This window comes from Talaromyces stipitatus, genomic scaffold (genome assembly GCF_000003125.1).
Source record: "Talaromyces stipitatus ATCC 10500 scf_1105507295555 genomic scaffold, whole genome shotgun sequence".
NCBI lineage: Eukaryota > Fungi > Ascomycota > Eurotiomycetes > Eurotiales > Trichocomaceae > Talaromyces > Talaromyces stipitatus.
In genome coordinates this window covers 1389502-1410415 of record NW_002990116.1, presented here as the reverse complement: position 1 = coordinate 1410415, position 20914 = coordinate 1389502, and the positions used below count along the sequence as shown (strand labels likewise).

At 45.9% G+C, this 20914-nt stretch overlaps 8 protein-coding genes across 8 annotated transcripts, besides 5 other annotated features; 3 read left to right on the top strand and 5 right to left on the bottom strand.

Moving 5' to 3' along the window:
- Window positions 1-510: 510 nt before the first annotated feature.
- Window positions 511-1390, bottom strand: TSTA_116220 (uncharacterized protein; the record flags this gene model as incomplete). The annotated part of the gene is made up of 1 exon (XM_002481779.1): window positions 511-1390. One exon carries the CDS (start codon window positions 1388-1390, stop codon window positions 902-904), a length of 489 nt encoding a protein of 162 aa, XP_002481824.1. The 3' UTR covers window positions 511-901.
- Window positions 808-842: a microsatellite.
- A 2-nt stretch (window positions 1391-1392) lies between the features above and the next one.
- Window positions 1393-1435: a microsatellite.
- A 1116-nt stretch (window positions 1436-2551) lies between these two features.
- Window positions 2552-2612: a sequence feature (A-rich).
- A 420-nt stretch (window positions 2613-3032) lies between these two features.
- Window positions 3033-4372, bottom strand: TSTA_116210 (cell wall glycosyl hydrolase YteR, putative; the record flags this gene model as incomplete). The annotated part of the gene is made up of 3 exons (XM_002481778.1): window positions 3033-3180; window positions 3236-3888; window positions 3937-4372. The coding sequence occupies 3 exons, from the start codon at window positions 4370-4372 to the stop codon at window positions 3091-3093; spliced, it is 1179 nt and encodes a 392-aa protein (XP_002481823.1). The 3' UTR covers window positions 3033-3090.
- Window positions 4373-5572: 1200 nt separating this feature from the next.
- On the bottom strand, window positions 5573-7781 carry TSTA_116200 (endo-1,3(4)-beta-glucanase, putative; the record flags this gene model as incomplete). Its single annotated transcript, XM_002481777.1, has 5 exons — window positions 7392-7781; window positions 6875-7328; window positions 6500-6820; window positions 6208-6224; window positions 5573-5933 (listed from the first exon to the last, which is right to left on the bottom strand). The coding sequence occupies exons 1-5, from the start codon at window positions 7748-7750 to the stop codon at window positions 5573-5575; spliced, it is 1512 nt and encodes a 503-aa protein (XP_002481822.1). The 5' UTR covers window positions 7751-7781.
- A 218-nt stretch (window positions 7782-7999) lies between these two features.
- Window positions 8000-8194: a mobile genetic element.
- Window positions 8195-9201: 1007 nt separating this feature from the next.
- Window positions 9202-10937, top strand: TSTA_116190 (carboxylesterase, putative; the record flags this gene model as incomplete). The annotated part of the gene is made up of 2 exons (XM_002481776.1): window positions 9202-9670; window positions 9778-10937. The coding sequence occupies 2 exons, from the start codon at window positions 9202-9204 to the stop codon at window positions 10935-10937; spliced, it is 1629 nt and encodes a 542-aa protein (XP_002481821.1).
- A 412-nt stretch (window positions 10938-11349) lies between these two features.
- On the bottom strand, window positions 11350-13504 carry TSTA_116180 (NAD dependent epimerase/dehydratase, putative; the record flags this gene model as incomplete). The annotated part of the gene is made up of 6 exons (XM_002481775.1): window positions 11350-11822; window positions 11882-11998; window positions 12043-12056; window positions 12084-12247; window positions 12303-12309; window positions 12447-13504. 6 exons carry the CDS (start codon window positions 13502-13504, stop codon window positions 11350-11352), a joined length of 1833 nt encoding a protein of 610 aa, XP_002481820.1.
- Window positions 13505-13596: 92 nt separating this feature from the next.
- Window positions 13597-13677: a sequence feature (A-rich).
- Window positions 13678-15620: 1943 nt separating this feature from the next.
- On the bottom strand, window positions 15621-16892 carry TSTA_116170 (uncharacterized protein; the record flags this gene model as incomplete). The annotated part of the gene is made up of 2 exons (XM_002481774.1): window positions 15621-16117; window positions 16409-16892. 2 exons carry the CDS (start codon window positions 16890-16892, stop codon window positions 15621-15623), a joined length of 981 nt encoding a protein of 326 aa, XP_002481819.1.
- A 2456-nt stretch (window positions 16893-19348) lies between these two features.
- On the top strand, window positions 19349-19708 carry TSTA_116160 (uncharacterized protein; the record flags this gene model as incomplete). The annotated part of the gene is made up of 2 exons (XM_002481773.1): window positions 19349-19395; window positions 19480-19708. 2 exons carry the CDS (start codon window positions 19349-19351, stop codon window positions 19706-19708), a joined length of 276 nt encoding a protein of 91 aa, XP_002481818.1.
- A 178-nt stretch (window positions 19709-19886) lies between these two features.
- TSTA_116150 (uncharacterized protein) lies at window positions 19887-20244 on the top strand (the record flags this gene model as incomplete). Its single annotated transcript, XM_002481772.1, has 2 exons — window positions 19887-20017; window positions 20073-20244. The coding sequence occupies 2 exons, from the start codon at window positions 19887-19889 to the stop codon at window positions 20242-20244; spliced, it is 303 nt and encodes a 100-aa protein (XP_002481817.1).
- Window positions 20245-20914: the final 670 nt, after the last annotated feature.

The following is a 20914-nucleotide window of genomic DNA, read 5'->3' as shown; positions in this document are numbered from 1 at the left end:
TCTCAGGATTACATAGGAACGTGCTGGCTACACTTTACGACGTAAACCTCGTATAATTCTCGCCACTACGAATCAAATTTTCCAAGCCATAAATACTTCTATTCATATGCAAAATGCAGTCATAAGCCATTCCCAATTCAAAGACTGAGAGCCCGGCGACGGATCGTGGCGTCAAAAGCCGAAAAAAAGCAATCGGACATTGTTTACCAATCACACACCAGAATAACAAGCACACAATAGCCAGCGAAACCACGAATAACATTTCTCAAAGTCCCCATGTTCTTTTATTCAAATCGGAACTCGGCGAAAAGATCTAGTCTACTACTACGTAGACTCGGGACAACGATATTCCCATTCGGGGAAAAATATCAGAACTTTTGCCGTGAGAATTTTCCAGTGGATTCGATCCACTCTGATGTACTACGTAGTAAATAGAGACGAGGAGTCATTCAGATGAAAAAAATTTTTAAAAGTCATAGTATGTATTCCGTACTATGATGAGAAAATTGAGTAGTGAAGATGTCCATTCCTTCAAACCAAGTATTAAGATAATTGTATTCATACAAACAGGTCATATAAGTAGAACAAGAGAGTATCAAACTCCCAGACCGGAAGACGGGGGTATAATGCTATACGAAGGATTCACTCGAGAACGCTTCGCTGCAGAGTCATGATAAGTAAAGCAAACAAAGTCGTGAATGTGAATGTGAATATGAAAAGGGAAACTTTTTTTGGTATTATGCCCCGAATTGCCCATCCCTATGACCTCGCTAATGATCAAATGCGCCGTTGACTGAAGCAAATTAAAAAAGAGAGAGAAAAGAAAAAAAAAGAAAAGAAAACTTTTGGTGGTCGTGATGTCGTTATTAATAGTCGTTTCTTGTTGAGAATAGAGAGCAAATTATTGATGGCCAGTAAGCCGGCTCCAAGTACGCTCCAAGCTCTGACGAGCTCGATCCTTTGCGCGATCAGCCAAGGACTCATTGCTGGACGAGCTGGTGCTAGACTGGCGTCGTTCCAAGCCGTATGACTTCTCACTGTTGAGAATCAAATTCCCGGCGCCGCCACGCCCAACATGGAAAACAGGCGCAATCTCCTTTTCGCGACGCATCTCACGCTCTAGCTCCTCATCGAAACTGAAGATGGCGCGTTCACTGCTGCTGTGGACATTGCCGGCGCCTCCACGGCCAGACTTGAAGGTCAGGGGAGCCCTGGAGTCGAGTCGAGTCAAGGATGCAGGGCCCGTGGCGGTTTGGGAGTCGGTGGTTTTGGTGTTGCGAAGCGAGATGACGTTGCCGGCGCCTCCTCTTGAGGTGTGTAGGGCTGGCCGGCGGGTGCTAGGCACCGAGGGGTGAGGCTCAACGACAAGATATGCAGCAGAGCGTGACATGCTGTTTGTATGTCTGTATGTTTGTTTGTCTATATGTTTGTATGTGTGATGATGGTTCAGTTCGAGTATGTGTGTGTGTAGATGTCGCAAAAGAGTCAGTTGTAGTCAGATTCAAGTTTGTTGTAGACATAGTATGGATCAGGAGTCCGGGGGAAGGGGTTATATAGGTACGGGTCCACAGCAAAGAATTGCACCATCGTGGAATCATCTCGTCTCACGGTCTCAGGTACCATCTGGGCAAGTCACACGGTCACCTGTGGAGAAGGCATACTATCTGCCGCACGTAGAGAAATACTATGTATATCCATATACCGTAAAGCGGCAAGGAAATTGCCTCTTTCAGAAGGTCAATTCTGGTCCCGTAATAGTGGCCGCTTTAAAAGTCATCTGACCGCGCCCTCACGGAAAACTTTTTTCACGCCAGGCGGAACCACCAAAACGTAACAGAAATTGCTGCGCACAACCAACCAGCGAGTTTCCTGGGGGTAATGAAAACTGCTATATCCACTGACGTAGGAGTACTGCGACAGAACATGCCACGATGGTCCTCGGCGGTTGGCCAGCTCACAGACGAACAACGCAAGCTACAAGCAAGAAAGAATGTGCCGGACTCGACAGCACCCATTCGCCTGCATGTACGGAGTAGACTCATCCATGACTGCGTTTGTATGAGAAATCGCATCATCAGCTTACTTACATTACGTATAGTCGCTTAGCAACGGATCAGTCAGAGTGCCGTGTTCCGATACGCCTGTCTACTACGTAGTAGTGTCTCCTGTCCGAGAGCGTACTCCATAGTCTGGACCATGATGTCTCCAAGGAGGCAAAAGGGGGGAAAATTTTTCATTTCAAATTTAGCTCTTCCCCGGATTTTCCTTCGCTGCTTACGTGATTGGCTCCCCCGCATTCTCTCGGTTCGCAACGTGGTCATTCAGACTCAATTATTACCTCTGGTAATATCATAGATGGATATAGAACTTGTTATTGCAGACATCTACGCACATACACGTCCATACAAGCACATACACGCACATACTACATACGTAGGACTCTCGACCGGCGCTGAAACTGCTGCAGTCGCATGTACCTGGGACTCGGCAGTCTCCGATCAACTCTAGTTATCTGTAGCGGCCGATGGAAGAGTCGGCCTGTTGTTTGCCCCTTTTCTGTTTCTTTTTCTTTCTCTTTTCTCTCTTTTCTCTCTTTTCTTTCTTTTCTTTTCCGGTTTCCTAGCTCCTCGCCATAGTTTAACTTTGCCATAGATGGAAGGTTGAAACTGATCAGTCACAGGGCTAACACTGCAACACAATTCTCGGTTATGATTGGTTGAAATTGCCGAAGCAAGAAAATCGCCGAATGTAGACATAATTCCCTCTCGTCCCAATTTCACGCCATTTACTTTGACTCACCGTCGTGACCGTGGTCTTGTGACGAGTCTTGCCAGTCTATTTGTGTGCAATGTCTTAGCCGAGGATGTGGTAGAGTTGCCGTTTCCGGTAAATCCAGAGGCCTAGGCAGTGGATACGTGGGTTCCCCGGGTCTTCGACTAGTTTTCTACCGGATATATCTCCCAGGCAATAACAAACACTCAGCTGCTAGCAGTCATGTACGCTTTATAGAGTCGAATATCAGTGAGCTAGCATTGCATACTCTGATGTTCGAGTGGACGATGGCAATCGCCATGAAAAGTAGTATATCTATCATACAGCCATCTCGTTCTCCAGACTCGCAAGAACAAACGACGCCGAGCCATGCACACTATTAAACAACAGCGGCTGCGTCACATAGTACTATCGCTTCATTAGCAATACAACCAACCCTCAGGAAGAAAAAAAGGGGGAATACCTCATAGCTCGCTGTCGAATTCAAACTGCACACCGAAACAGTCCCGTTCCAACCCAACGTCCCATTCTGATTCTTCACCACAAAGGTATTGACAAGATACTCATACGCTTTGTTTGCGGTCTCTCGATATCTCGATGCAGGGAGATAGCCAAGTCTGACACCCTTGTACAAACCATACGTAAACATTGCACTTGCACTGGACTCAATATAGTTCCCTTCTCGCCCCGCGAAGTTTAATACCTGCCACCACGCCCCAGAGACAGGATCAACGACATTCGCAATCGCGTCTGCAAGAGCCACAAAGCGGCGATGAACATAACCCCATTGCAATGGATCTGGCTGGAATGAATTTAAATCCAGCCAATCAACCAACGCCATAAAGTACCATCCCAATGCTCGACCCCAGACAATGGGACTCGCGCCGGTTACGGGGTCTGCCCACACGGCGGTTTTGGAGGCGTCGTAGCCGTGGAATAGAAGGCCGCTTGTGTTGTCATAGCAATGGGACCAGAGGAGATCTAATTGAAAGGCGTCCGTTGCGGTGTTCGGGGCTGGCGGGTCAAAATGTGTGGTGTATAATGAAGTAAAAGAGGTGTAGGAGTACATTCCATCTAGATAGCTCCAGTTGGGGTATGTAAAGTACCACAATCCACCTGTTCCTGTCAGCTAGGAACCTCTCAATTACTGGCAAAGATTCTGACCGTATTGGTTCCTCGGCTGCAGAGCAATAGACTCATTCAACGCATCCAAAGCACTTTTAACAGTCCGATTGCCCTCATCGTAATACTCCGCTAACAGACCCCTCCCGAGCGAAAACCGATCTAATGGATACGAAATATCCTGAGAAGCATTAAGTAACTTACCCAAAACGCTCTCACTACCCCGTCGCACATACGCTCGATAGTCATCTTTAGTGCAATCCGACGCTACAAAAGGCGCGTCGATCAATCGCAGAAGCGCGGATTGCACGATTCCTATTTGTAGATAAGTAGAGACAGTTGGTTCCTCAGGAGCAATTCCTTGGCCGCGAGAGATGATGCTATCGGCCATCCAGGTTGAGTAGTTGGTTGATGACCCTGTAATGGTGGTGGATAATAGGGTTAGAATGGGTAGCGGTAGCCATTGCGATAGCCTCATTGTTCAATTGATATTTGATATGTAGGTAGCTAGGCAGTTATCTAGGCATATGTTGACAATATTCGAGTCCGGGACGACCGGATGGTTCAGGTGATCGACACAGCCCTAGAACGAATACGTTATACGTGATAAGATACCACTAACGAAGCCAACGGAGTAGCTCAACCAGTCAAACTAAACTCGATTCGATAATCACAGTAGTGGTATGACATTGTATTTTCGACTATCTTAAATCAACATTGATGTGTGTAATCGAACCTGAAAGCAACATGATGTCTATCCGCGTTGATTACTAAGCTATGGTAGATATAGTTAGGTCAGTATCGTTTTATTTGCCCCCAGGTGGACCGGATGGGTGTTGAGGGCAGTGGCCATATCTTGTCGCAGCTGCCAGGATTCTGCAAAAAGCACCACGAGAGGTTTTCTTGCGAGGCGATGCAAGCTTTTTCGTTTTATTTCTTGACATCTACAATACTCGATCTATACGGTATACATACCCGGCATCTGACGGATAATTTGTTGTTGTTGCACATAAGTCGTGGTATGGGTTACAGATTGTATGGAGTTGATGGGTTGATGGGTATTTACTTAGCATTATCATCATAGGTCAGTAAGGCTGTGAGCCAAGTCTGCTGCAGAACACATCTAAGCTGGAAGAATAAGGGAATATTCTGCTTGATTCAACATAATCCAGATTACGTGGTTTGTTTTCAGCTCTATACATAAACTGTACTTTCAACTTTGTAACCCGAACCTCCAAAAATTTCCTGTTTCAGTAATTCGACCTCTTTTAGGAAATTTCTTCACGTCTTTCTAATTCACACGTACCTTTTCGACTTCTACCTTCTACTAATCTACACACATATTCCGATTCTAGATCTTCTGAGATGACAAGACTCAGGTCTGATGATTGTTCATTTTCAAAGAGTTATCAGACATATTTCTCCAAAAACGAGCGAGGAATGTCTTCCACCACCATATTTACAAAGAGTAGTAGTAGCAAGACATTATATGCAAAATCCACTGAACTTGGACATAATTCAGTGAATCGATAAAAAACAAGCATAAAAAGAATGAAAAGCGCAAAATCAAAACATCAACTTCCTCCTCTTAATCCCCCATGCATTCCACAACCAATCCACCATTCTTTCAATCGCCTAAATACGTCCCCTCAAACCCCATCTTCATCAAATCCACCGTTCAAACAAGATTGTTTCTATCATACGCCGAATCCCTAGTATAACTCGTTCCCGTATTAGGATTCGAATACTCCTTATGCACGCGAGTCGTATTATCCAATCCCGTAGTGTCCCGATCTACATCGCGATGATAGTATCGACCGGACTCATCCATCTGCTCGCGGTGATGGCGGCGCGTGGTGGCATCGGCGTCGTAGTCGATGTGTTGATCGTAGGCACCCGTGGTTGGGTCGTAGGTTGTACGGTTTGCGCCGCCGCCGGTTGTGTCCCCGTAGGTGCTGTAGCTGGTGCCACCGTAGGTGCTGGTGCCGTAGGTGTTGGTACCATAAGGATCGGTGGCGTAGCTGCTGCCCCAGGTGTTGCTAGTCATCTTTGGTTAATTGTTTTGTTTTGTTGAGATACAACTCTTGAAAATTTTTCTTTTTTTGCGAAGTGTAATTTGAGTTTGCTTGGTTTCGAGAAGGTTGAGTTTGGGCTGGATTCTTTGCGGTTTTTATAGACTTCTTCCTCGCACAAACTCGCCTTATGATAGAGTTTGACATCATGTTGCCCCTACTACGTTATCTGTGGCTAGAGTGATCTTATATACGGAAGTATCTTTTGGTTGTATTAATGTGGTAATGGCAATAACCATACGCTTCTTGGAGGTAATTCTGTGGTCTGAGGTAAGTCTCCGCCACCCTCTGAGTAAACCATACATCCAACTTGCGATAGGCAATAAAGCAAGATAAGTGTCATAATCTGTGGTGGCGTTCTGAGTAAACATAGCAAAACAATATCCCTTTATCCCATCTATACTCATAAGTCGCCCTTGTAATAATAGTTCCCAATACTCATTATGTCATTAATTCCAACCCGTTTCCGCTGATAGTCGATGATGTGAATGATGTAGACAAACAAAATTTCGTAATCAAGAAGATTGATAGACCTTGAAACTCTTAAACTCCCAATATGCCTCTGCGAATGCACCAGGATTCGCAGCCACGTATGCCGTACAATTACTCGGACATTGTGCCTGATCAATGTAGTACCTGTCGGCTGCAGCCAGTGATCCACATAAATCAATGTTGGCAATGATACTTTGATTCCGGAAATGAGATGAAATGCTGCAGTCTGTAGAAGGGAAATCCGCCGTAGCTTCACCCCAGGTTGACGGGTCGGGCTTGCCGTCGGCGATATCAGATGGAATGGAGTTGCGAGGCCACCACCAGATACGGATACCAGCGTCACGAAGTTCAGTAGCGTAGACCTTTATATTATTAGCATCTTGTAAGGCCTAGAAAGCTCATAGGCGAACACTCACCCCTCCGCCGTTTTTGTTAAATTCAGGGCCATAGGAAGCAGTGGTACTAGACACGCCGCATCCCTCGTTGGAGTTCGTGCCGTTGTAGCAGTTTTTCGATGTAACTTTACCCGTTTCCTTGCGTTTTACGCCCATGCTGCAGCCGTCCGTTGTATGCAAAGTCATACTATTTCCCCAGGTACCATTGTTCGTAGCTTCGATAACATCAATCTCGCCATTGGTCGGCCAATTGCTCGAATCCGCAAGCCACAATGCAGGCCATGTACCGCAACCATAAGGCGTGTGAAGGATATCAAAGATGAATAGACCATTGTTGTACGTGTTGTTGGACTGGATGCGAACGGAGTTGCGTCCACCGATGGTGTTTGGATAACTAGTATCAACCTTGATCACGGCCGAGTCCTTGGTCGCATATGTGAGGTTAGACCAAACTGCGTTTGCCCTCTGCAGATAGCTGCAGATAGTTAGTCAGTCGATTAACACATGTACTACATGAATGTAACAGAGGTTTACTTACAAAACAAAACCCCCTGTTGGATCCGCATCGGACCAATACCAGAAATTATCAAAAAAGTTCTCTCCTTCATAGGTATCCTTCAATGAATATGTAAGCGCCGAATAATTCGGGTATCGGTTCGCTTTCCAACCCTCATATGCGCCGACAATGATCGCAATGATTATCACCACAATGCCGCCAGCAGCAATGAGTCTTGTGCGGGTTCTCCATCCTCGCGGATCAAATCTCGAGTACTGTGATAATTTCTGAGGTGAATCGTTGTTTATGCTGGAGTTGAGGGCGATGTTATCGGCATATGGAGGGGCAGTATCACCATGCGATTTTGGGTATTGCGTCTGGCCATGCGCTTGATATGCCATTGCGACAGTGCTTGAAAATCAATGAATATCCTGTATTAATCCTCGAAAGTGAATATTAGCAAAGTATATTGGTACTGAAATAGCGAATGGATGACGGATGCAGGAGAGAAGGGAAGAAAAATGATGATGCAAGGCAGCAAGGGAAAGATGAACAGTCTGCGGTATTTACGTATTTCCTGTTTCTGCCACTCCACTTGACCACTTATCAATCACATTGATTTATATAAAGTCGTATACGCCCTGTGTCCACTCTGATTACGTGGACATGTTAAATATAACGACGAGCGCGCTAAATGCGAAGATCTGAAGATAATTCAAGAATATTTTGATCGTGTATGAGAGGTTATATCGGTGTATGGGATCTTGCTAGAAGATATCTACAATTTTGATGAGACTGGCCTTGGCATGGGATTCTGCGCAACTGCAAAGGTTACAACAGGAAGCAATTGATATGCTCGACCAAAGATATTAGGCCTGGTGATCGAGAATGGGTGATTGTAATTGAAGCAGTTAATTCAACAAAGGTCCGGTTGTATTCTATTAACGAGAGTGTCGTAAAGACGAGTATCGAGTTATATCAAAGAGACAATAAGAGAGAAGTAACTGTTCCAACTAGCTTAGAGTGATACGTGTAAGGTAATAAAAACCAGTAGAGTAGAAGTAAATACACGGTGAATGAGCGTCCTTATATATTCTTGTGCTGGTAGCAGGAAAACTGACTCTGTTGTGTGTCTCTCTCTAGGAACCTAGGGCGGAGATATCTAGCTACCAGCGCGCTAACTACATCAGGTAGGCGGTGCTGACTATCTAAGGGCAGAATCCCAACATATATTCACTGTCTGAGAATGTCGACTATGTTGCACTCGACATAGTCTGGCTATGTTCGACTATGTCCTCGAGCCGTAAGTTGGCTAGGTCCAGTGTCTTTTCCTGATTAATCCTAGCTCCTATCGGATAATCCTTTGTTCCTTGATGCATTAGTCTATTCGCGATAGGCTAATCTATTGACTGTGACTTCTTGATTCTTGTGACACTGGGTAATTTTCAACGTCGGAAGGCTGTTTATCTTCCTGCTCATCCACCACGTTCTCTTCTGTCTCGTCTATATATAGATGATATATAGATGATAAACGCTACGGGAGTCGTGCCTGAGGTGCATCGACCTGCTCGTCTGGACGCATCTTCCGACCCCGTAGCATTTCATGTTAGTCGCTTTTTGGTCGTGATCATACACGACTCTTAGCTCCGAATTGCTTATGTGCATTCTATCCGCTCGCAGCAGCATTTATTGTCTGCGGCGTATGTTGTTCTTCCCGATATTGATCTCCTGCCACTGCCTAGTATATTATTCCTGATCATCTATTACTTCGTTCACTATTTAGCCTAAAATCTTTATTACTACTTGTTATTTCACTTCTATCTTCGCAACGATCAGGAACATCCTTGCCAGCATGTGTGCGCAAGCCGTGCTCGCTGCCGTGACATGGCTGGCCTCAAGTCTTGTCGCCGCCAGTCCTTACGAGCAGTGTGAAGCCTCCACCTCCAAGTTCCTCAAGGTCGAGACCACCAATGGCCTGATCGAGGGCCACATTGTCGACGACACGCCCTGCGTCATTGAGTATCTGGGCATCCCGTACGCGAAGCCTCCCGTTGGCGACCTTCGCTTCGCCAGTCCCCAACGCTACGAGGACCACCACAGCTACGAGGCCAAGGACTTCGGCTACGATTGCCCGCACAGCACGTTCCCGTACATTGATTATCCCGACTTCTTCGAAGACGCAAACCGCATCATCGACTACTTTGCTGCAAGCGGCGGCACGCCGCAGAGCGAGGACTGCCTGACCCTCAACATCTGGGCCAAGGCCACCTTTCGCTCTAACCTCGCCCGGAAACCCGTCCTCGTCTTCTTCTACGGTGGCAGTGAGTACCTGGAGATCTCCTGGTAGGGCATCGTGGACCTGACGTTGCTACTTTTTCTCCTTTAGACCAGCCTTTGATTTGATGCTGACATGCCGTCTCCTTGCCAGAGTTCACATTTGGAAACACCAACACGCCATTCTACTACGGCGTCAACTTCGCCAACGCCGAGGACCTGGTTGTGGTCACGGTTAACTACCGCATGAACATCTTCGGCTTCCCCGGTGCCGATGGTCTGGACACCAACCTGGGCATGCGCGACCAGCGCCTGGCCACAGAGTGGGTTCGAGACAACATCGCGGCCTTTGGTGGCGACACTTCTAAGATCACCATTAGCGGCCAGTCTGCCGGAGGTGCCACTGTCGACTACTGGACCTATGCCTACCGCGATGACCCCATCATTAGCGCCGCCATCACTCACTCAGGCAACGTGTTCAGCTTCCCGCTACCGGACCCCTCTACGCAGCAGGACAACTGGGAGACCGTCGTCGATTACGTCGGCTGTGGCAACGCGACCGATACCTTCAAGTGCATGCGCAACGCCTCCTGGGAGGATATCAAAGCTGGCGCTGCCACCGTGAAGTCGGGCCAAAGTAGCAGCCCCCTGCGGACCGTTCCCAGCTTCTACCCCAAGGCTGACAACCTGCTTGTCTTCACCGACTACCTCGAGCGCACCGATCAGGGCGACTTTGCCAAGGTGCCCATTCTCTACGGCAACAACAACAATGAGGCCGGCTTCTACGCTATCACCGTCTACTCTAACGGTGCAGTCCCCACGCAAGAGCAGGACAACGTGTTCAACCTCGAGTCCTTCACCTGCGCCGTCGCCAAGCAGGTCGAGAGCCGTCGCAGGCACGGCACTCCCGCCTGGGCTTTCCGTTACATGGGCGACTGGAACAACACCCGTCTGTACCCCACCAGCGGTGCTTATCACGGCACTGACATGCACATGCTGTTTGGCAACTCGGCCGCCGTCAGCGGACTCCCAACCTCGGAACCCCAAAGGGGGCTCACCAAGCTGATGCAGCACTCCTGGTTTGCCTTCCTGGACAACCCGCGCACTGGCCTGTCCGAGCGTGGCTGGCCCGAGTACGATCCCAATGAGAAGACGCTTGTCCGCCTGGGCAACGACAACAAGCCCGAGTATGAGCTTCTGTACCCTTCTTCGTACGACTCCTTCTGCTCGAACACCACTCTGGGCTCCTTGGGCACTTCGACGACCACTTCCTCTGTTAAGGTTCGTTTGGAGGCAGAAGCCCATAAGAACTAGCGAACTTCAGGAGTGCTCCAGACCTATGGTGGCGGTATTTCCTTGTTAGTAAGAACTGTAGGAAACTAACAGAGGGTGCTCTACTCTTACTGACACTCCTCGGTGAAGCACACTACTCCCACTGAAACTTTATAGCAAGTCCTATACAAATAGTGGCATATTGTACCTGGATGCGGAACGAAATGGGGCCTTACGTATCAGATGCTCCAATCATCTCTACGCAACCAGGCTTGAACCAGCTAGCAGATTCTGTAGCGCGATAAAAGAGAACATGCAATGAACAAAGGACTGCTCTTTCTCCACCAAGAGGTCTGCCCTGCCACTTTCAATAGTTTCGAAGTCATTTTGCAGCGTGTGTGCTAGATGCCTTAAGGGAAACAATAGTGGCTAATTCATATCAGAATTACTTCCATCAGGCATGAGATAGTCCAATCTCAAAAGGAGCATCCTGGATGGTTGTTAGGTCGATTAATTTGCCTGGTGAAAAGGCGGCCTCATTCAGGATACATTGCCTGTATTTGTCACTGTACCATAAATGTACAGATAGCTTGAAGTTACCAACAAGCTGAATTCCCTGAGACTGATACCATTGGAGTATATGATCAGAGAGCCTGTCACGACGGGTCTCCAGAAAGTCAACCTCAGATAGATCCCACTTGTCGTTCGAAGTATCCGGTCTCCCTTTCTCCTGAACATCGACAAGTATAACATGTTTGGTTTGACCACTGCTGCCTTTTAACCATCGATTTGCATCATCATAGAGCTTCGTCGTAGTCTCAGAAATGCCAACTTCAAGAGCCACAACTGGCCATTTAGTTCCAGACTTCATGAGAGACGCATCTGCTTGTTTTGAAGAGCAGTCGGATTCGCCGGCCAATAAACAATCTAGGACTATAGTTAATTTGCTGAAGGTAGGCACTAGATAGGTTTAAGAAGATGCTTACTTTTGCTTCCAGTCAAGAAGTAGCGCGAGTCAGTAGCGGCACTCAACCTGTCTCGTAATAGCCCTAGAAATTTACCAATCAAGGCAGCTGCATCTTCATGAATCCATCCTGGGCCCCCTTTCAAGACAATACATGCATATTCTGAGCATCATATTCCACACCGCGGATGTCGTTACTGATTTTATCAAGCCAGTCATAGTACTATGCAGAAGAGACCTTGAACTTGTCGATAGCAATAGACTGCTCAGAGTGACGCCTCAGCTCAATAACACCATCAGCGGAGAGATCGACCAATGAGCGACCTCGGTCAAGAATACGCTCGATTTGACCTTGTGCATGATGCCCCATGTTGATGGCAGTTGGTATCTTTGAAGAAACTGTTATAGTGGCGATCGGCGGTGATTCCTAAGACTAATAATACCCTCTTGCTGCGGCGTAGAAATCAGGTTAGTAGTTGAATATTACCGATCCTCTTGTTCATTGTATCATGATATTGATATTGGTGACTGGTATTTCTTTTTGGGTTACAAATAGGAAATCGTTGTTGACAATGTATGCTAGCTACTTCTTAATGCCTAAGCGTATGCTTTCCGCTTGCGCAACCTTCTTGAGAACTGCGTCTTGGTCTGTCACCGGCTCGTAGCCCAGCTGTTCCCTTGCCTTGCTCACATCCCATTGGCAACCACCAGCAAGGTATCTAATGCGCTGACTGCGCATTTTCGGAAATTTTGTATTGAAAGTAAAAGCCCAGTAGAGCCATTCACCAAGTTTCGCGATACCAACCACGAGCCAGAGCGGCATGACTTTTATTTGATCTGGCGGAACCAGATGACCGGCGCCAGCGTACAATTTCCGCGCAAAATCAAAGTAGGGAAGACTGACGCCGTCGGAAATAAAGAAAGCTTGGCCGCCGTTGAGACGACCCTCGAGTATTCGTTTGGCTGCCAGAATATGTGCTTCGCAGGCCTTCTTGACGTAGACAAATTCAAAGATTGGTTTGTTATCGCCGACCTGCACGTTGTGTTCGCCTCTTGTGATTGTCTCCAGCAACGTGCCCACGCAGTTATCGTCATTCTCGCCATAAAGTCCAGGGATGCGTATGACAGCGGTGGTCAGGGTCAGCGATGTGTTCGCAGCCTGCACCTCAGCATCGGCAATGGCTTTGGATTTGGCGTATGGATTGGCATCTTTGCTGCGCTCAGTGTAGAGCTTGGCGGTTTCCTCTGTCTGTTTGACTCCGGGCATTTGCTCAAGCGCAGAGTCTGAGCCGGTGTAGATAAAAGCGCGCGTGCTCTTCGTTTCACGAGCAGCCTTGAGGAGGTTGCGTGTGCCCTCTATATTCGTCTTGCGCAGAAGAGATTCTGGGGCAATGTCTTTCGGCGAGGCGGTGTGGAAGACGACACGTGGATTGATTTTTGTGAAGAGGTCAGCCACCTGCCGGGCATCGCTGATGTCTCCTGCATGGTAGGTGACGCCTGGATGCAGGTTCTGGGTCGGTGTCCGGCTGATAACGTGAATAGCTGTGCATGTTGGCTCTTCCTGTAGCATCTTGACCAGATTGGAGCCTAGGTAGCCACAGCCGCCGACGACCAGAACGACTCCAAGATCAGAGTTAGAGGCCATGTTGGGAGTGGGAATGAATGGAATAGCGGTTGCTGGAGATGCAAAGAGTTATGGTGAAGCTGTTTGGAGGATAGGATGAACGATATATTCGTTTTCCCTTTCTTTTCCCCTCTTTTTTCCCCTTTCTTTTCCCTTTCTTTTCCTCCCGTTTTGTTCTTTTATCTTTGTTCTTTGTTAAGAGCAAAATAGAATGTAGAGAGTTGATAAGTTCTAGTTAACTACAGAACCTGGATTAGTAATGATAATTACGCGTGATACTGGTAAACAAACGGTAATGTAACAGAACGTAGCAGTGGTGATGATTGACACGAATGTGGCCGGTACTGGGAATGGCCAATTTCGTTCCGTGACGGTACCGAACATTACATTACCGCCCCTGATACTGGCTCTGCTGAGAGCAGATCAAATGGCAAGCCTTGTGTAAGTAGTGGTTATGTAAGTATCATTATCAGTTAGCTGTGTACTACCTTCCGTATAGATCATAGCACAATAGTAATATCACAGATTTGTATACTATGACAGGATATGACCTGATTCACGTAGACGCTGGCCATTGAGCCCGAAAGTCCACTCTTGCCACAGTTCTGGGATTGTTCAAGTAGCTCTCGACATACGATATTGCGGTGCCTGTGAGGCTTTCTCAAATGCCGTCACAGGCGGTTGAATAGGTGCTGTAGGCTAAAGGCTGCTCCTGATACAGGGGAGGGACGATTGAATTATAATAGGAGATGGCTTCCAGATCTGCCATGGCTCCAGTGGGAGGATATCAACCGTAAAGATGGATTTTCCATATTACTCGATGATTGTGGCGGTATAGCTGGTCTGAGTAAAAAGGCGGCTGCAGAACAGAAGGTTAGAGTATATAGCTGCGACAAGTCTTCCTCGCGTTGACTCCGGTACATGAATGAAGTTCATCAAGGGGGATGACGCGGCGTGGATAGCCCTTGGTTTAAAATGCCGAACTTTACTTCATGATCTACTCGCATTGACCAGCAGGGCATCAACAATGTGAAATACCGAAATGATTCATTAAAGTACATGTCTGCTCTGATGCAATTTCCAAACTGTAATCTGCCGAGAAACACGCTCCAAAATAGAGAGAACATTGGAACCATTATGGAGACTGGGATAGATGGATTTTGCAAATCCGTACTACGCCCTTGCGGTATAAGCCATGTCACGCAGAACGCTAGTAAAGGTGTAATACAAATAAAATTGTAGAAAATGATTCGACATAGACTTGTGGTTTCGCGAGCGTATATCCCCAAGTCCTTTCGCTTGTCCCCCACTTCTTCCAGTTTGCTCCTTTTCTTTGGCAGGAACTTCCAAATGTCAGAGGAATGAGCTCTTAGCCTTCTACATTTGTGGTGCAGATGAAGTAGCGGTCGTGGTTTGTGGTAAGCGTAGAAACGTTTCTCGAATTCGTATTCGGAAATCGGGGGAATGTTATCCATTGGCCTTGGCTGATACTCGTATTCGCTGTTCGCATGATCAGGGAATGCATCTTTGATTCTGGGCATGAACTCGTGGTCATCAAACTTCTCGAACTGTGATACATATCTTTAACCAAAATACTTGGAATACTGTATTGGATAAATGGAACTACCTTGTGAAAGTCACAATGAGAGTAACTCCAAACACTACAGCTGCTCCGTAGAACACCTCTCGGGCGGAAACACTCTTCTTCCAGGGTGGCGAAGAATGTTTGGCAGCTCAGATTGCTGACGCAGATCTGTGCGAGATTGTAGTCTTCGCCCATTTTTACGAGGAAGAGAACGGTGTTGGTTGGTCGTCCTATCCAAGGTATTGACCTTGAGTCCTGGGTGTTGATGATGCAGTGACATGTTAGAAGGCGGTTTAACTGGTTGATGGCTTTTTGATTTTGATGGGACACATGGCTAGGAATCTGTCTATTGATCATAGGGACTAAGTTGGATCTACTATGTGCATCTGAAAGAGGTTGCATATTTTGGGTTGCCGTGGTGTCCATAAGAAGACTCCTGATTATGGAACGGAGTCGTCTGACAAAGGTATTCGGTAATTCTCCCTATCGCTCTTCACCATATATCTACGCTGCTAATTAGAACCTAGTTATCAAGTAGTGCTGGATGAGACCTTACACAATTCCACCGTATCCTTGTCTCTGATTCCTCGGACAGCGAGGCAATGGCCACCAATCCCAACGCTCTCCAGTCCAACGCTCAACTATATGCTGATAGTGGCCGGTGAACCTGAGAAATCCAGACATATTGTTATCGTACTTAAATTTATTCCGATAGTGATAAACGTGTCGCAATTCTGTGAGGAGATCCCACAGGTTATACCGCGCAATCTCGCCATGGTTCTTGTCTGCTGGGTTTGACCACCTGGTCACTAGATCTCGAAGCCGAGAATGTAGCGTGGGCTGAACAAACTCTCCGGGCCGATGTCGAAGGATCTGATAAGTAGTGCTTTGCAGAATGAGGTGTTTTATTTGATCTAAGTGTTGCAACGATCCTTCATAGGGCTCATCATCACCCAGTTCCTCTGTCACAGAGTCTTGGTCGCTTTCTTCGTCCTCGGGATTGGAAACCTCGATTACATCACTTATCCGAGAAGTATGGCGATCCCTACCTATGTTGAAGGAAGTATTCTATTTTCCTCTCATGCGCTAAGCGTTTTCTTATCTGCTACGATTCCTAGCTCTACCTCTGAAACGGGAAAGTGGAATGTTTCGCTCTTTGTCAATAGGTGTCATGGCAAATAGTTCATGGGTGATCATAGCCGAGTATGAGCTTACAAAGCTTCTGAGGTCTCGGTGTAGTTCACTGAGGCTATCTGCCTTGATACTAATCGCGAAGTGATTCAACAATCTCCGGAAGTGGTTTCGCATCCTTTCAAAGCAAATTTTTTGTGCAGATATACCAAGTAAAAGGAGCGAAAGTACGGTGTCATCTTCATGAAGCAGAGTTGCAAATCCCTGAACGAGTAACGTATTTATATCCGCTCTTCCAGAGTCCAATGATCTAGTGCTGGGAATGGAGAGTGTGGCAGAAAAGACTGAGCCGTCCTCAATGGACGAATCAGAATCTTCAAATTCCACGAATACCTGCATCCGAATCCTTATTATTTGCGCCTGTAGCTCCTTTGCTTCTTTCCATCGTCCTTGATTCACGTATATAGATTCCAGATTGCTTATTCTGCTTAGCGTATCAGGATGCTCTAGTCCCAGAACGTGCCTAATACTTTCGATCACTGGCACTTGAAGCTCTTTTGCTTCCTTCCATCGGCTTTGCTTCATGTATGATTCTTCCGTGCTGATAACACTTGTGCTCAGGGAACTTCTCTTACCGTGTGTCTCACATTTGATGGCACCCCCGTGCCTGTCGACACCGAGAGGTTGGACCATTGGATCTAATCCTGGAAAAATCGACCTGTATTTAAGACTTTACCTCATGGCTATTGCCTCATGTGAATGACCTGATGCTGTTCAACTATGATTTACCCGGGGATGAAAGGAATGAGGGAAACGGAGCCTAGACCCCTGTTCAAGACCCACTATTAAACGCCGTTGAGGATCCACTGACTACAAACTATGGTGATCTATGGTATACTATATCATACAGCTTAGTTTAGCCCTAGTTTTGGCTGGATAATTCCAACACAGTCATATGGTTATTCCCATATTAGGAATTCTTTGTATGGGATACGGTGACAGGCTACCCTGACATAAGTAAGAGATTTGGTAGGCTGAGCATCTGTAATGATAAAATGCACTACTCCATATTCGACTACTAAGTTAAACCTGATTCAGAGCTTTGAACAGACCTACCTGCATCCTCAAACACTTAAGCTGACAGCCACATATTGCCATGTATAGCTGGTATAGTAGTTTAAGCTGACTCAAGTCCTTAATATACGCTCTCAATACATGGGATACACACAGTGTACAGCTTTTCTCGGCGTCTACTTAATACATTATCTAGATAACATTTATGCTAGGCATTCTCAAGAGTATCGTTCAACTCATCTGCCGCCGCTAGAATGAATACGAAGCATCCTTCCACCTTCACAGCCTCATTTTGTATATCAGTAGAGAGTAGAAAATATTTAGAATTATGCAGAAAGCGGTACAGACGACTGCCACGATGCTTTTTTTAGTGCGTCGCCCTCGCGATATAGACCCGGCGTGGTTTGGGAGACCATACTACTAACCTTTGACCAGACCACTGCCGGGAATAGGAACATAACGAACACTGTATAGCATAGGCATATAAGTAAATAATGTCCTCGGAGAATCACGATATCGGTTACCGAATTCAAGCATAGTAATAAGGACATATCCATTATCGCAAGGCACAATGCGCCTCCAACAACAAGCATGGCTTCCATGGTACTGGAATCACACATATTTGAGACCTGATCAAGCGCGTGCAAAAGGCCGCAGTGTCAAAACTAGACGGCAAAGGAGTTGAAAGAGATGCAGGAAGAGTTGACAGTCTCTGTGGCGAGGAAAGACTAAACAAAGCTGCTTTGTTCCCAATGTGAGTTTCTGAGGCAGCACGTCCGATGCCGTTGTCGCAATCGCTGACACGAAAGTTTCAACATGACTTAATATTGTATTCGGAATCTCGAGTATAGCTGTTTCAACCTGACTGAAAACGAAGGTAACCAGTATATTGGGTACGGACGGACTCCCACGTTTTCGAGCATTCAGCAACTACATGTAATTACTCAGTTATAGATCCATTAAACCCTACTAGGCTTACAGTTAAAGTGAAAACCCCATCTGCGTTGTTTCCATTGTCTCTCAATATATCAAGGGCAAGTGCTACAGTAACTACTTCTGAGGTAAAGATCAATAGCAGGGCGACATGATGCCATTCTAGGCTAGCTAACTTCATCCGTGAGACCTAATTCTGGAGAAAAATGACGGCTATATTGGCAAGAAATGGTAATCCGTGAAATGGGTTTTAGCTTTTATATTCTTCGCAGGCCCCAAACTTATAATAACAGTCTCTCTTTTCAGCCAGGAATTGATGTTTTTTTTAGTTTTTTTAATTTTAGCTTCCTTTTTTGGGCAGAAAATCAGAATACCTGTGGTCCACCTTTCCTATTCTGCACCGAGAAAGAGGTGTATATGCATACAGAAAGGGCTCCAGTACCTTTGTAGAATTATATTCTAGCGAAGCAAAGTTTAGTATGACTGCCTATTTGGAGTGCTCCAACCCAGTCAAGACCAAACAGGAGAGAACAATTATGACTACGGCGCAAATAAATAAAGTCTATCAAATCTAGTATACAGTTTCCACGACCTTTAAACCGATGTTATCCCGCCACCAAGCTACAGACGGATAGGTTGTACTCAGTACCTGGCAATATGGGTGAATCAAAGGATTACTACGAGATCCTACATGCCGATCCTAAATCAGGGCAAATGAGATTAAGTAACAATTTCATAATCTAGGTATTTATTCTTGCTTGGAGTTAGATGTTTAATAACTAGGTAAGTACTAATCTCATTATCCTACTCCTATCAGCCAAACAGCATCATCCCGACAAAATCACGGCAAAGAAGCCGAGTATAATTCAAAATTCCAAGACCTCAAGCAACCTTATGACTTATTATCAAACAAAGAGCAGGAAAAAGAATATGACAGGAATCACTGGAGGACAAATACTGGTAATACACCGTCATCCGCAGGCCAACGCACTGGTTGGAATAGACGAGAAGGATTCCCTAAACGAGACCCTCCATTTCAACAGAGAGAAAATACTGGCCCAAATTATTAGAAGTCAGGAACACCCAGAAGTAGATTCCAGCACAGCTCTTCGTATTATTATACTAGCACAAAGCATCCAAACATGAACAAGGAAGGCTTTAATCCCGGAAGATCCAGGTTTCCTAATAGGTTTGCGCATGAATATCCTTGCACAAAGCATACAGAACAAAAAGACAAGGTTTTAACCCAGAATACTTTGGGAATGCTCTCCAGGCCGCATGTTCAGGAGGTCATTCGATATTGGAAAATGTTACTGAACAATGAAGCTGATGTCAATTCTCAGGGTGGACCTTATGGAAATGCTCTCCAAGCTGCAACTGTTAAAGAATACATCGATGTTGTGCAAATATTACTAGAAAGAGGAGCTAATATCAATACTCAAGGCGGAGAGAACATCCCTCGGGTAGTCTACCTGAGAATGGAGAACCTGTTCTACTCTTAGTATCACTCTGTTGCTATCAATGGCCACATATCAGACTGCAAGATAATTCCTCATTGGGCAGGTCAATAAAAGACCAATCTCAATTGATATTGTAATCCAAACGAAGCGGCCATAGCCATCTCTAAGATAGTCAGTGGATGTCGTGCCCCAACAAGGATTGTGCAGATAACCCTGGAAAATGGAGCTGTATATTAATACTCAAGATGAATTTCTGGGCAATGCTCTTCAGGCCGCTTCAATAGGAGAGGGTACCAAGGTTGTGCAAATGCTATCGGAGAAAGTAGCCGATCTCAATGCTCAAGATAGGCAGTATGATAATGCTCTCTCTATGCAGCTTCTGCAGGAGGTTGACTGCTAGATAGAGGGCTGAGGTCAATGCTCAAGATGGACATTATGGGAATGCTCTCCAAGTTGCTTCTGCGAGAGCAAATGAAAAGACACAGCGAACTCTATTTGATGAGGAGGCTAATGTCGATATTTTATACGACTATCCCTGTAAAGAGCAATATGCAAGTTTTCCTGAAGAACAGGGCTGACGTTAATACTCAAGGTGGATTTTTTGGCAATGCTCTTCAAGCTGCATCTGCAGGAGGAGCATTTTGATGTTGTGCAGGTATTGCTAGAGAAAGGGGCTGATGTTAGTGGTCAAGGCGCAAATTATTCTAACACTCTCTGTGCTCCCTCTGCAAAAGGATATAAAAATATTGTGGAGATATTGCGGAAAAGGTTGCTTACGTCCATGCTACAGGGAAAAGGATATAGGAACAATCAATACATCGACGCCGTTGTAGGATTGCGACAATACAGATGAAAAATAAAGCTACATTCAACAATTGATAAGCAGCCATTTCGTCATTTTCACATAATATTCAGATGATGAGGTGCAAAGAGATAGGCAGAAATGTACACATTCTTTCTGATGGTGAGAAAAGCTTTGTGTGGATGTAAGTCATATGGGGATAATTTGTCCGGGTGTTAATAAATTTCAAGCTGGATAAATAGACTATTTTTATGGCTGTTCACAGCTTTTAAGAGCAGAATTCCAATCCTCATCTTGCATTCATGGTATGGCCATAAATTCTGCAGTCTTCTATGCAGTAAGAGCTAAACAAACTTTTGCTCTCAATTCTAATATATATAAACAGTCTTCCTACCACGACCCAATATAGAAATAATGCTCATCTGATTTTTGTTTAGGGTCATAAT